The sequence below is a fragment of the Culicoides brevitarsis genome, chromosome 3, assembly GCF_036172545.1.
Source record: "Culicoides brevitarsis isolate CSIRO-B50_1 chromosome 3, AGI_CSIRO_Cbre_v1, whole genome shotgun sequence".
NCBI lineage: Eukaryota > Metazoa > Arthropoda > Insecta > Diptera > Ceratopogonidae > Culicoides > Culicoides brevitarsis.
Window position 1 is genome coordinate 13095500 of NC_087087.1, and position 14146 is coordinate 13109645.

Consider the following 14146-nt stretch of genomic DNA (forward strand, 5'->3'; position numbering starts at 1 on the left):
TAATTTATTCGAATTAAATTAATTCACTAAATATTAAAATTCAAATTTTGAAATTCTTGTAAAAGATTTTAATAATTTTTCTCAAATTTAATTTTTAGTTATTTTTTAAATTATTTAACGAAAAATATTAATTAAAATTTGAAAAACAGTAAAATAATTAATTTAACTGAAATTATTAATTTAAGAATCTTTCTGTTTTTATTAAAATCAAATTTTTTAATGTTGATTTTTTAATTTTTTTTTTCATAAAATTTTCAAGTTTTGTTTCTCATTAAAAAAAAATACATAATTAAAATATAAAGAAAAATTTAATTTAATTAAATTGAATTAATCTTATTTAAATTAATATTTATTTATTTATTTATCTCATTTAATTTAAATAAATTAATAAAATTTTAAAAAACAATAAAATAAAAATTAAAAATAAATTTTTTTCAGAAAAAATTATTTTATAAAATTAAATTTATTAAAAATTTGAAAAATCAACTTCTTTTCATATTTAATTTTTTGGCTTATAATTTAAAATTTTACGAAAAATATCAACATTAAAAAAATTAATTAATTATTAAAAATTTAAATTAAAAATTTTTTATGCAAAAAAAAAATCAAATTTAAAATTTTATTCATCAAACACAAATTTTAACTTTTAAATCCTCACGACAAAAAAAATATTTTCTCGTGGATTACTAACAAACAATACAAAACAAGAACTCCATTTTAGAAATTTTTGTTGTGAAAAAAAAATAAGAAAGAGCATTAAATGGAGTAGTAAAAATGTGTGTGTAGTAAGAAATCATGTCAGCCCAAAAAAAAAAACTAAAAACTTACTCCTATCATACATCGCTTCCGTTTACTACCAACATAAACAATACCTTTATAGATACACACACTACAACGAGGAAGAGCATTAAAGGAAGGATCGTACCTTTTCGTCTATACTCACGTACTTCGTCGTAGAGATCCACTGTAGCATTCAAACATTGCAGTAGCGAAATTTTTCAAAAGTGGGTAGTATTAATTTGACAGGCAACTTGATCGGTCGGGAAATTTTTTGTGGCAAGCAAAAAAGCTTTAACTGAAAAAAAATACAAAAAAAGTGATTGAATTAATTTTTGTAAAAAAAGAAAAATATTAAAAATTGTGACAGAGAATTTTATTATAAAAAAAATGTTATTAAAAGAATCCTTTTAAATAAAAGAAAAAAATATTTAAAATAATAAAAAAATTAAAAGAATGCAAAAAAGAATTATTTAAAAAAAATATATAAAAAAAATGTTGTCAGAAATGGATAAAATTTCACAAAATAATAATAAAAATAAAACAAATTCCGAACCTTATGGTAATAATAACGAAAAACCTGAAATTATGAATCGTCCCTCGTCGCCAAGGAAATTCTTCGAAAGGCTTTACGGGCATTTGGAATCCAACAAAGATGAAAGTCGCGATAAAATTTCCGAGGAATTTAGTTTGCCTAATTCTCCAAGCAGTTCAAATAATTCCGTCGAAAGTGAATCTGAAAAGCATGCTTTTTCCGTGTACGAAAGACAAATGGAAAATAGCATGATGAGACAAGGATTTCCTTCGCATTTCGAGAGTTTACGCGACATGATTGGAATTTCCAGAGAAGCTCCAGTTTTTCCTCCAGGCTTGGCTGCATTTCGTAAGTATTTTTGATTAATTTTTGTGTGAAAGGATAAAAATAAATTTTATTTTTGAAGAAAAATCACACAAACAAAAGATGAAAAGAAATATTTTTCCAGCTTATTATACTCACTATAATGCTATTGTGTGAAATCCAGTTCCAGCGTCGTCGTCGATTGTTTGCGATAGCGACAGAAAAATTGAAATTTTTATTATAAGCTCTTGTAATCGTCTTATGTTTTCTACAAGTATTTATTTTTTTTTTTTGGTACTTTTTTCGGACAACATTTCGAAAGTTTTTCCATTGTTTGGTGCCGAACAATTGAAAAACATCTGGAAAAATTCACGCAAAAATGTTTCATGTAATTTTTCTCGTACACGAAAAAAAAAATACTGGATCGAGTTAACTTTGGGAATTTTTCCTTGATGTGAAGAAAAATCAAGAATCGACACCAAAACATTTATATTATGATTGGATTAAAAATTGCACACATGAACACCCACAATATTGTGTGTGTGTGCGATAAATATCGTCCTAATCTCATTTGTCAAGGAGAGAGGAAAAAATTTCATGCGGAAAATGCGATGTGAATGCGAGACGTGTACAGAGGATATTTTTACGCAGTGTGCAGAATTTTCCCCATTCATGAGCGAGATAAGTTAAATGAGCGATTTTGATTGGTGAACATTTTTTGTGTGGGAATATGCTGTGGCGCATTGGGGAGCATTCACGGATTTCGTGACGATTGTAAGTTTTTATAAATTTAATTTTATTTAATTTTTCTTATTTCTTAGAACAAAAACATAATTCTATGAACATAAAAAGGAGCTTTTGGGAAATTTGGAGGAAAACCTTTTTTTTTAATGTTTATCAATGGATCTTCTGAATCTATTTTCGATGGCACGATTTATTTGGAAGGCATATACCACACTCAAGAAAGTTTATTCAATACTATCGAGATGTCTATATCAGTCCGTGTCAAAAAACATCATTAGAACTATTGAGGACATTGTGGATCAAATAAAACAACGATTCTACCTCACTTTAGTTGAATATTACGGAAAAGGTTATCTAACATAGTCTTAATACCACAAGAAATTAGTTCTATTATAAGGCACATTAAAAATGTTTCGAAAAAAATAGCAATCCCTTGACGAGCTGGAAATGGTGATCTTTGAGCTTTGGTGTTTAAATTTGGGAAATAAATTTAGTCGATGTCGGAAGGTGTCAGAAAGCACAGTAAAGCCATTAACCGAAGATTATACAAATTATTTATAATTCGTATTTGATTAATTTCATTAAAAACACGAAATTAAATTTAAAATTACGTATATTGTCCTATAGTGGGACAAACTTCCATAAATGAATTGCGATGAGCTGGTTGATCGATATAATTTTTAATGAAAGTATGTACGTCGGAATGAAAGCCACTGGAGGTATAGAATTTTACTGTTATAACGCCGATTCCCAAAGTGTGATCAACTAAGACTTAGTATTACGAAAGAACGACTGAGATGAACAAACATGAAATATTATTATTATTAATAATTATTTTTTATTAAACGTTCATTGATTTGGTTCACATACTTATCGGGATAGTTTTAGCTTTGGATTTCAGCAATGACATCATTGTGTCAGCCGTGCCACTTCAGTATATGATTCTCAAGGAATTAATATTTATTTATTTAATATCCGAATACCAACCAGACTTTAATAATTTTTCTTCAGAAAACCTGCAGTAACTAATTTTAAATAAATTAAAGTTTTGACTACATCGCTACATCTTGACAAAGTTGAGATTAATTATCTGTAAATTTTCAATTAATTTAATTTCTTACAATTTTTTCAATACCTGAGCTCTAAGATAAATATTAAATTTTTAAATATTGAACTTAAGGCTTAAAAAACTTCTTTAAATAGTTGAAAATTATTTTTTTAAAAAAAAAAAAGACTTTAACGTAAATACTAAAAAAAACCTTTAAGCTAATTTAGCCACAAATTTTACCATTAAAGATCAACAAAAAAAACGTTACTTAACTCTCATTCGCCCCCAGCACCATCAATTGTTACAAAATACAACAAAATAAACATTTGGCATCATCATCATCATAACAATTTATGATGAATACGGATTGAAATTTAACTACAGAACTGAACATTGTTTGTTCCTGTTTTGTTATAAATAAATTTCCAACACATTTTCCATCATTTTCTTTTTTTCTCATTCAAGTATAGTATTCAACATTATCATTAGATTGCTATTGTTGCTTGTACAAACGCGTGTATCGCATGGAAAAATGATGCTCAACAACAAAACGAGAAAATAATAAGCCAGATTATTTTGCGTTGAATTGTACGTCAATTATGATGATGATGATTCCTTTGTTCATTATTTAAATTTTTTTATTTATTTATTTTTTTTTTTGTAAAAAAAAAAACTGAACGGATTTAAACATTGATTGACAAATTCCGCAATCGGATGCCCTAAACCTTTTTTGAACGAAGCCCTTTTGACATTTAAACGATGATATTTATTACTTTTTTACCGCTTCGTCTTTCGTTCTTACAAGACATTGCATTACTTACACTTGATAAGCTCTCTTTTTGCTCTGTCCCTTTGGTAATTGATATTTAAATAGGAAGCCCTTCCGATTTTTTTCTTGCAATTTTTTGCATTGATTTACTGAAAAAAAATGTTAATGAAAAAAAACTGACAAAAGTTAAGCTGCCAAACCGAAGAGGTAATGACTTTAGCCACAAATCATTTAATGAAGCATTTATGGTGTCAAGTTACATTTTTTTTAAATTTTTAAATTCTAACGGAAATTCACGTTTCAGGAGATATTCTCGTGAAAAACCTTTAAATATCAATTCTCATGCCTAATAACGATTAATCAAATAATAAGAGAAAACATTTCGAGAGGATTAACAAACAATTAGTAATTGAATAAACAAACAAACAAACAGATAAAAAGAAGATGAGCACATACGCACGCATTAGAATCAAATAATAAGCGTATAATTCACCCCAAAATATCTACTTAGTTTGTTTAAGAGGCATAATGACATGATTATTATGACGCATGTTTATTGTTCAGCATATTGCATGCACTTTATTTAATGTTTGGAGTGATCAAAATGAAAATCATAATAAATTATTGTCCAAATAAAGTTGTGGTTCCTCGTTCTTTACATAAAAAAAAATTCATATAGGTAATTTAAAAAAGGGGAAAATTTGAAGAGTATATTAATCACACCCTCGTTCATTCTAAATATTTGATAATTGCGTGTTTACAAAGATCATATCTGGATGTATTTGTCAATGATTTATTAATTTAATTAACAAGGTTTTTTTTTGTGTGGGATTATGATACCTTTAAATTTGGTAAATATATAGTTTAACATGCATTTAGCGTGTGAAGATATTGATGACTTCATTATATGAGAAATTTAAGTGAATTATTTGAAATGTAGGGTGAACATTTTTTAAAAAAATTTAAATAAAAATTAGTTTTAATGAAAAATTTGTTTAAAATATTTAATAGTTTTAAAATTTTAAACTTTTTGTTAAACAAATTTAATTTTTTACGAGTTTTTGTTGGATAAAAATTTTTAAGGATTTAAAATTTTTGAAAAAAATAATTCAAAAAATAAAAACTTGTACATATTTAAATAAGTTATATATTTAAACCAAATGATCAAAAGTCTATTGATATAATATTAAAAAAAAAATTTTAATTAAATTTATTAATTAATTTTTAAAAAAATATATTTTTAGCAAATAAATGTTGTAAAATAAAAAAAAAATAATTATGTATTAAATATTCTTTCAAAATTAAAATTAAAAATTTAATAAATTATTCTTTTTAAATAAATTGCATTTTCAATAAAACAAAAATAAAAAAAAAATTAAAATTATTAAATATTTAAAATAATTTAATAAAATTTTATTTAAACTGTTTTTTAAAATCATAAAAATATTTTTATTAAATATTGATTTAAAAAAATAATCAAATTTAAATCAATTAAAAAAATATTAGTTTAAATTATTAAAAAAAATAAAAAAATTAAATTAAATTAATTAAATAAAAAGAATTTTTATTTGATTAAAATTTATTAAATTTATTTTTTTTTAAAAATAAAAATTAATTAAAAATTTTATTTAAAAAATATTTTTTAATTTTGGGATATTTTTATATATTTAAAAACTTTTAAATTTTTTATTTGATTTTTTAAAATAAAATAAAATTTTCGTTAAATCTATGAAATATGTAAAAGAAAAAATAAGCCAAAAATCGCAATAATTATTTTTTTTAATTTAATTTTTTTTAATGAATTAACTTTAAAATATTAATATTTTTCGTTTTGCTCAAAAACAAAAAAAATATACTTAAGACATTTTAATTTTTTAAAAAATTTAATTCAACAATTTTTTTAATGAACTTTAATAAAAATATCTTTTAATCTTCCAAAAAAATGTTCATCCTACAATTTCTATCAATAAATTTCTGAATGAATTTTACCAAAAACAAAACAAAGAAACAACGTTAAAAGATAAATCAAAAAATTCACACAAATTTACCATATGTTGCTCCCTCTTCTTCCATCCGATACTTCACTCCATTCATTCACAAAAAAATCACTCATTGCACTTTTAATTAAATTAACCCATAAAACACACACGAAAAAAAGTGCGAAAACGGATGTGACCAAAATTAATTTTTAAAAATTTCTCTTTTCAGTGGCTCGTCGTCGTCGCAAAGAAGGACGTCCTCGTCGGCAACGCACGACATTCAGCACAGACCAAACACTCCGCTTAGAGGTTGAATTCCATCGGAACGAGTACATTAGCAGAGGTCGTCGCTTCGAGTTGGCGGAAACGTTGCAACTGTCCGAGACACAAATTAAAATTTGGTTTCAGAATCGCCGTGCCAAAGACAAACGCATCGAAAAAGCCCAAATTGACCAGCAATATCGGTAATTTTTTTCTCGATAACAATCAATTTTTTTTACGACTTCCTCGTACTTTTTTGAGTCATAAATCTAATAATAATTAACACGCACCCGCTCTAATTTTTTCTTCCGTTTTTTATTAATTTTTTTTCAGAAATTTAGCTGCGGCAAATGGCGCCTTTATCGGTGCTTATCAGCATTTTGCGCCCTTTCCATCGACAGCGATCCCACAAAATTTTTATGAAAAAAATAAATTATCGCTAAATAGTAATAGTAATAATGATAGCAATAAAACAATTGATTAAAATTTATTTATTTATTTTTTTTTTTTGTAAATTATTATGTAAGACATTTGATCTCATTTTGGAATAAAAATAAATATTTTGCTAGTCATTAGTCGAACAAAGGAAGTTTTTTTTTTCTTGTAATTTATTCTTTTCAGCTGGATGGATGATTAAAATTTTCTCGTGATTTGAATGCTTGAATAAGCAGGAAATGTTGATTGAATCGTTGGCATTGTTCATTTTCTTCCCACATTCTGGGAAATTTTCCAGAAGGAAGAAAAGTAATTTTTATTTTTTTTTTTTATTTTCTTGAGTCATTAATTTGTTTTTTTTTTGTATTTTTATAAGCGTATTGAAAGAGTTAAGGCAAATGCGAATTTTAAAAAATATTTCATTTTACATCTGAAATAATTTTTTTCAACAAAATTAGTTAAAAATGTTTTTTTTGTTTAAATAATTAATTAAATTAATAATAATAAATACCTAATTGTGATTTGAATAATGAATACTAAAAAAAATTATTTAAATTAAAAAATTTATAAAAATTATTTTTTCACCTATAAGGTTGGTTTAAAAATTGAAATTGAAAAAATAAAATTCAAATTTAAATTAATTACATTAATTTTTAAATTTATTTAAAAATAAATAAATTTATTGAACAAAATACTAAAAACATTTTATTTTATTTTCATGATATTGAAAGAGATAAGGCAATTGCAAATTTTTAAAATATTTCATTTTACATCAAAACTTATTTTTTTTCATTTTTTTTTTTAAATAAAATTAAATTTTAATTAATTATTTTTTTTAAGAAAAATAATATACATAGGTATAAATAAATAATTGATTTAATAAAATAAATTAAATTAAATTAATTAAAATTAATTAAATAAATTCAATAAAATTTTTTAGTTAAAAAATAAATTAATAAACAAATAAAAGTTAATGAATAAAAATATTTTAAAATTTAATTAAAAAGTTAAAATATAAAAAAAAATATAAAAAAATTATCTCGTGATAGTTTTCTAAAAAAATATATAAATAAAATAATTAAAAAAATATTCTATATTTATTTTATGGATTTAATTAAATTTCAGTGGTTTTCATCTATATAAGAATATAATTTTATTTAAAATTAATTTTAAATTTTAAAAATTCCATAAAAAAATTCACCTTGTAAAAATTTTTTGGAAAAACAAATCCACGTTAAATTTTTGATTTCTTCACAATTTTTTTCTTATTTTAAAATAAATAAAAATTATTGAAGACAATAAATAAAATTTAAAAATTGTTTTTTAATCAAAAATTTTTTTTCTTTTCATCAGTAATTTTTTTATTTATTTATTTCTAATGTAATTTTTTTAATTTAAAAATTTATTTTAATTTTTAATTTTTTTTATTTAAAAAAAAAATAAAAAATAAAAAATTAAATAAAAAAAAATTAATTAAATTAATTAAATTAAAAAAATGTTAAATTGATATAATCAATTTATTAAATAATTCTGCTTTATTAAATAAATAATATTAAAGTATTTGACCACTCTCTAAAATTAAAAAATATAATTATTTATTTTTTTTTACAAATATTCATTTTAAAAAAAATAATAATATTAAAAAATAATACCAGACTGTGATTTATTAAATAAATAAAATATATATTAAATCTCAAAAATATATCAAAAAATTATTAAAAAATACATACCTACCCTAAATTTTCTTTGAATTTTGTAATTTTTGATTGATTTCGATTCAAAAATTAAATAATTGGAAAAAAATTGCAAAATTATGTGAAATTCTAATTCTTTAAAAAAAAAAAACTCAAAATAATACTCATAAAAAATAATTTAATAAAAATTGAACAATTTTTATTTTTAATCGCAATATTTTAAAGTTAAAAAAATAAAAAAAAAATTCTTGAATTATTAATTTATTTTTTCTCATTTTTTAAATTTTAAGCATATAGAAAGAGTTAATTTTAATTTTTTTTTTATTTTTCATCATCGATATTTTTTATTCCGTCGCCATTGGTTCAACTTCCTCCACGTCAGCGGGCACTTCCAGCGGTTTAGGTCCGTAAATCAAGACATACGCACAATGCCAATCGCCTCCGCCCGACAACCGCAAAATATCCTCGGAAGTCACTTGCGACACCGTGTCATCGTCAAATTTCGCCCAAACGTCGCCCTTTTGACGCGCCCAACCAACATAATGTCCCGAACTACTCGAACGTCCTTGATGCGTCAAAACTGCCTCAAGTTGATAATAACCACTATTATTGCTGCCCAAATCATCCTCGAACCAGTATGGCAGTTGTTTCGTCTTCTCCTTCGTATCGCCCGTGCTTCGGGTATCCTTGAGTTTTGCCGCTTTTTCCATGTTGGCATCCTCGATCTCCTTGAATTTTTCGCGTGCCGGCGTCAATTTTTGCTGCAATTCGGGCGAACAGAGCTCAAAAGCGTCAAATTCCATCGTAAATTTGATGTCTTTCAAGATTTTCGCGTTAATGGCGTCCTTTGCCTTGTACTGAAAACGCACAAATTGCACCGTCAAATAGGCAGGCAGACGACTAATTAACGAAGATTTTGTGTAAACGGCATCGCGGCCCAGTGTCGACGACATTTTCGTGAGTTGTTCCTTCAAGCGGGACTGCAAACCGCTGTGCATGTACTTGACTTCGGGCGAAATGAAGCAACTGAGTTGCAAAAAATTCTCTTTTGACTTTGAAACGGGCTCGTCTTCCGCTTCCACGCATTTCATCTCGACATCGAACGATCCCCCAAAGTACTGATCGATGAAGGAATTGTATTTGCTGGACCCAGGACCCGGTGCGACAGGCAATTTTTGTTGCAGCATCTTCATCATTTCCGTGAGACATTCGTTGGCGTCCTGCTGACGATAAGCGCCATTTTCTCCCGCTGCCGCAAACTGCGGAAATGCCATGTGAAGCGTTTGCAAGAGCAAAATTGGCGTCACCGTGCTACTTTTCTCCATTTGCTCGAAGGCGCCTTTGAGGGCAAGCGTGATAGATTGCGCCGCAGCGAGCGACATGTCGTCGCGGTACGTCTTGAGGGCGTCGCGGAGCTCAGGTACGGCACGCAAACACTGCACCGTGGCATTCATGTAACACGTATTGCCCAAATTTGTGAGGCCGGCGGGCAAATCCATCGCTGTCGCCAACTCACTTTCGTTCATGTCCTCGATAAACTTGACTTTTTCCACGGGCTCCGTTTGTAATTCCTCCTTTGTGCCGAGCAACAGGCAAACGGCGTTGTTTTTCAACTCGATATTCCATTCGTCGTCTTTCAGCGAGACGCCTTTGCACACGATTTTCTGCCGATCCGGTTGAACGCCGGTCAGCGCAAAGAGCTGGGCCTGAAATTTCGCCGAAAGAAAAAAAAAGCTGAGTAATGATTGGAACGACGAAAAAAAAAGCGAAGGACTCACCTTGAAGAGCATCACATCCTCGTCCGTATTCACGTCGACTCTGTAGTTCTCCTTGCCCCATTTCACTTTGATGTTGTAGGTAGGCATTTTTCTGGCTTTTTTTAATTTAAATTTTGTGTATTTCAGCTACGATTTCGGGTATAAAAACAACGACGGGCGAACGAACGATTTTGCTTCGTAATGACATTAATGACAGCGAATGAGGCGAGTGACGGGAAGTTTTTATTTCCGGCACCGATTTTTCCATTCCGATCACCGGTTTTTTCCATTCCGATCACCGAACCTCCAAACTCTGATTTTTTTGTTTCGTCAAATATCGACCCAATATGAACAGAAATCAACTTTAGAATGAATATTTATTCAATTTTAGGCTTAAAAGTGATCAAAAATTGACTTGCAAAAAAAATCAGAGTTTGAACCTCCAAACTCTGATTTTTTTGTTTCATCAAATATCGACCCAATATGAACAGAAATCAACTTTAGAATGAATATTTATTCAATTTTAGGCTTAAAAGTGGTCAAAAAATGACTTGTAAAAAAATCAGCGTTTTTACTTCCAAACGCTGATTTTTTTGTTTCATCAAATATCGACCCAATATGAACAGAAATCAACTTTAGAATGAATATTTATTCAATTTTAGGCTTAAAAGTGATCAAAAATTGACTTGCAAAAAAATCAGAGTTTGAACCTCCAAACTCTGATTTTTTTGTTTCGTCAAATATCGACCCAATATGAACAGAAATCAACTTTAGAATGAATATTTATTCAATTTTAGGCTTAAAAGTGATCAAAAATTGACTTGCAAAAAAATCAGAGTTTGAACCTCCAAACTCTGATTTTTTTGTTTCGTCAAATATCGACCCAATATGAACAGAAATCAACTTTAGAATGAATATTTATTCAATTTTAGGCTTAAAAGTGATCAAAAAATGACTTGCAAAAAAATCAGAGTTTGAACCTCCAAACTCTGATTTTTTTGTTTCATCAAATATCGACCCAATATGAACAAAAATCAACTTTAGAATGAATATTTATTCAATTTTAGGCTTAAAACTGGTCAAAAAATGACTTGTAAAAAAATCAGCGTTTTTACTTCCAAACGCTGATTTTTTTGTTTCGTCAAATATCGACCCAATATGAACAGAAATCAACTTTAGAATGAATATTTATTCAATTTTAGGCTTAAAAGTGATCAAAAATTGACTTGCAAAAAAATCAGAGTTTGAACCTCCAAACTCTGATTTTTTTGTTTCGTCAAATATCGACCCAATATGAACAGAAATCAACTTTAGAATGAATATTTATTCAATTTTAGGCTTAAAAGTGATCAAAAATTGACTTGCAAAAAAATCAGAGTTTGAACCTCCAAACTCTGATTTTTTTGTTTCGTCAAATATCGACCCAATATGAACAGAAATCAACTTTAGAATGAATATTTATTCAATTTTAGGCTTAAAAGTGATCAAAAATTGACTTGCAAAAAAATCAGAGTTTTTACCTCCAAACTCTGATTTTTTTGTTTCATCAAATATCGACCCAATATGAACAGAAATCAACTTTAGAATGAATATTTATTCAATTTTAGGCTTAAAAGTGATCAAAAAATGACTTGCAAAAAAATCAGAGTTTGAACCTCCAAACTCTGATTTTTTTGTTTCGTCAAATATCGACCCAATATGAACAGAAATCAACTTTAGAATGAATATTTATTCAATTTTAGGCTTAAAAGTGATCAAAAAATGACTTGTAAAAAAATCAGAGTTTTTAACCTCCAACCTCTGATTTTTTTGTTTCGTCAAATATCGACCCAATATGAACAGAAATCAACTTTAGAATGAATATTTATTCAATTTTAGGCTTAAAAGTGATCAAAAATTGACTTGCAAAAAAATCAGAGTTTGAACCTCCAAACTCTGATTTTTTTGTTTCGTCAAATATCGACCCAATATGAACAGAAATCAACTTTAGAATGAATATTTATTCAATTTTAGGCTTAAAAGTGATCAAAAATTGACTTGCAAAAAAATCAGAGTTTGAACCTCCAAACTCTGATTTTTTTGTTTCATCAAATATCGACCCAATATGAACAGAAATCAACTTTAGAATGAATATTTATTCAATTTTAGGCTTAAAAGTGATCAAAAAATGACTTGCAAAAAAATCAGCGTTTTTACTTCCAAACGCTGATTTTTTTGTTTCATCAAATATCGACCCAATATGAACAGAAATCAACTTTAGAATGAATATTTATTCAATTTTAGGCTTAAAAGTGATCAAAAATTGACTTGCAAAAAAATCAGAGTTTGAACCTCCAAACTCTGATTTTTTTGTTTCGTCAAATATCGACCCAATATGAACAGAAATCAACTTTAGAATGAATATTTATTCAATTTTAGGCTTAAAAGTGATCAAAAAATGACTTGCAAAAAAATCAGAGTTTGAACCTCCAAACTCTGATTTTTTTGTTTCGTCAAATATCGACCCAATATGAACAGAAATCAACTTTAGAATGAATATTTATTCAATTTTAGGCTTAAAAGTGATCAAAAAATGACTTGCAAAAAAATCAGCGTTTTTACTTCCAATCGCTGATTTTTTTGTTTCATCAAATATCGACCCAATATGAACAGAAATCAACTTTAGAATGAATATTTATTCAATTTTAGGCTTAAAAGTGATTAAAAATGACTTGTTAAAAAAATCAGCGTTTTTACTACCAAACGCTGATTTTTTTGTTTCGTCAAATATCGACCCAATATGAACAGAAATCAACTTTAGAATGAATATTTATTCAATTTTAGGCTTAAAAGTGATCAAAAAATGACTTGCAAAAAAATCAGCGTTTTTACTTCCAAACGCTGATTTTTTTGTTTCATCAAATATCGACCCAATATGAACAGAAATCAACTTTAGAATGAATATTTATTCAATTTTAGGCTTAAAAGTGATAAAAAAAATGACTTGCAAAAAAATCAGAGTTTGAACCTCCAAACTCTGATTTTTTTGTTTCATCAAATATCGACCCAATATGAACAGAAATCAACTTTAGAATGAATATTTATTCAATTTTAGGCTTAAAAGTGATCAAAAAATGACTTGCAAAAAAATCAGCGTTTTTACTTCCAAACGCTGATTTTTTTGTTTCATCAAATATCGACCCAATATGAACAGAAATCAACTTTAGAATGAATATTTATTCAATTTTAGGCTTAAAAGTGATCAAAAATTGACTTGCAAAAAAATCAGAGTTTGAACCTCCAAACTCTGATTTTTTTGTTTCGTCAAATATCGACCCAATATGAACAGAAATCAACTTTAGAATGAATATTTATTCAATTTTAGGCTTAAAAGTGATCAAAAAATGACTTGCAAAAAAAAATCAGAGTTTGAACCTTCAAACTCTGATTTTTTTGTTTCATCAAATATCGACCCAATATGAACAGAAATCAACTTTAGAATGAATATTTATTCAATTTTAGGCTTAAAAGTGATCAAAAAATGACTTGCAAAAAAATCAGCGTTTTTACATCCAAACTCTGATTTTTTTGTTTCGTCAAATATCGACCCAATATGAACAGAAATCAACTTTAGAATGAATATTTATTCAATTTTAGGCTTAAAAGATTTTTCAGCGTTTTTACTTCCAAACGCTGATTTTTTTGTTTCATCAAATATCGACCCAATATGAACAGAAATCAACTTTAGAATGAATATTTATTCAATTTTAGGCTTAAAAGTGATCAAAAAATGACTTGCAAAAAAATCAGCGTTTTTACTTCCAAACGCTGATTTTTTTGTTTCATCAAATATCGACCCAATATG

At 26.9% G+C, this 14146-nt stretch overlaps 2 protein-coding genes across 2 annotated transcripts; one reads left to right on the top strand and one right to left on the bottom strand.

The window, feature by feature from the left end:
• The first annotated feature begins 1284 nt into the window (after positions 1 to 1284).
• LOC134835217 (homeobox protein rough-like) lies at positions 1285 to 6900 on the top strand. Its single transcript, XM_063850086.1, has 3 exons — positions 1285 to 1660; positions 6385 to 6619; positions 6750 to 6900. Exons 1-3 carry the CDS (start codon positions 1285 to 1287, stop codon positions 6898 to 6900), a joined length of 762 nt encoding a protein of 253 aa, XP_063706156.1.
• A 1879-nt stretch (positions 6901 to 8779) lies between these two features.
• LOC134833235 (ubiquitin carboxyl-terminal hydrolase 14) lies at positions 8780 to 10502 on the bottom strand. The gene is made up of 2 exons (XM_063847491.1): positions 10324 to 10502; positions 8780 to 10251 (listed from the first exon to the last, which is right to left on the bottom strand). Exons 1-2 carry the CDS (start codon positions 10408 to 10410, stop codon positions 8890 to 8892), a joined length of 1449 nt encoding a protein of 482 aa, XP_063703561.1. The 5' UTR covers positions 10411 to 10502; the 3' UTR covers positions 8780 to 8889.
• Positions 10503 to 14146: the final 3644 nt, after the last annotated feature.

Coding starts and splice junctions, on each gene's coding strand:
- LOC134833235 (XM_063847491.1), bottom strand. CDS start 10,410: ATGCCTACCTACAACATCAAAGTGAAATGGGGCAAGGAGAACTACAGA. Junction 10,252..10,323: donor AGGATGTGATGCTCTTCAAG/GTGAGTCCTTCG, acceptor GCGAAATTTCAG/GCCCAGCTCTTTGCGCTGAC.
- LOC134835217 (XM_063850086.1), top strand. CDS start 1,285: ATGGATAAAATTTCACAAAATAATAATAAAAATAAAACAAATTCCGAA. Junction 1,661..6,384: donor TCCAGGCTTGGCTGCATTTC/GTAAGTATTTTT, acceptor TTCTCTTTTCAG/TGGCTCGTCGTCGTCGCAAA. Junction 6,620..6,749: donor CAAATTGACCAGCAATATCG/GTAATTTTTTTC, acceptor ATTTTTTTTCAG/AAATTTAGCTGCGGCAAATG.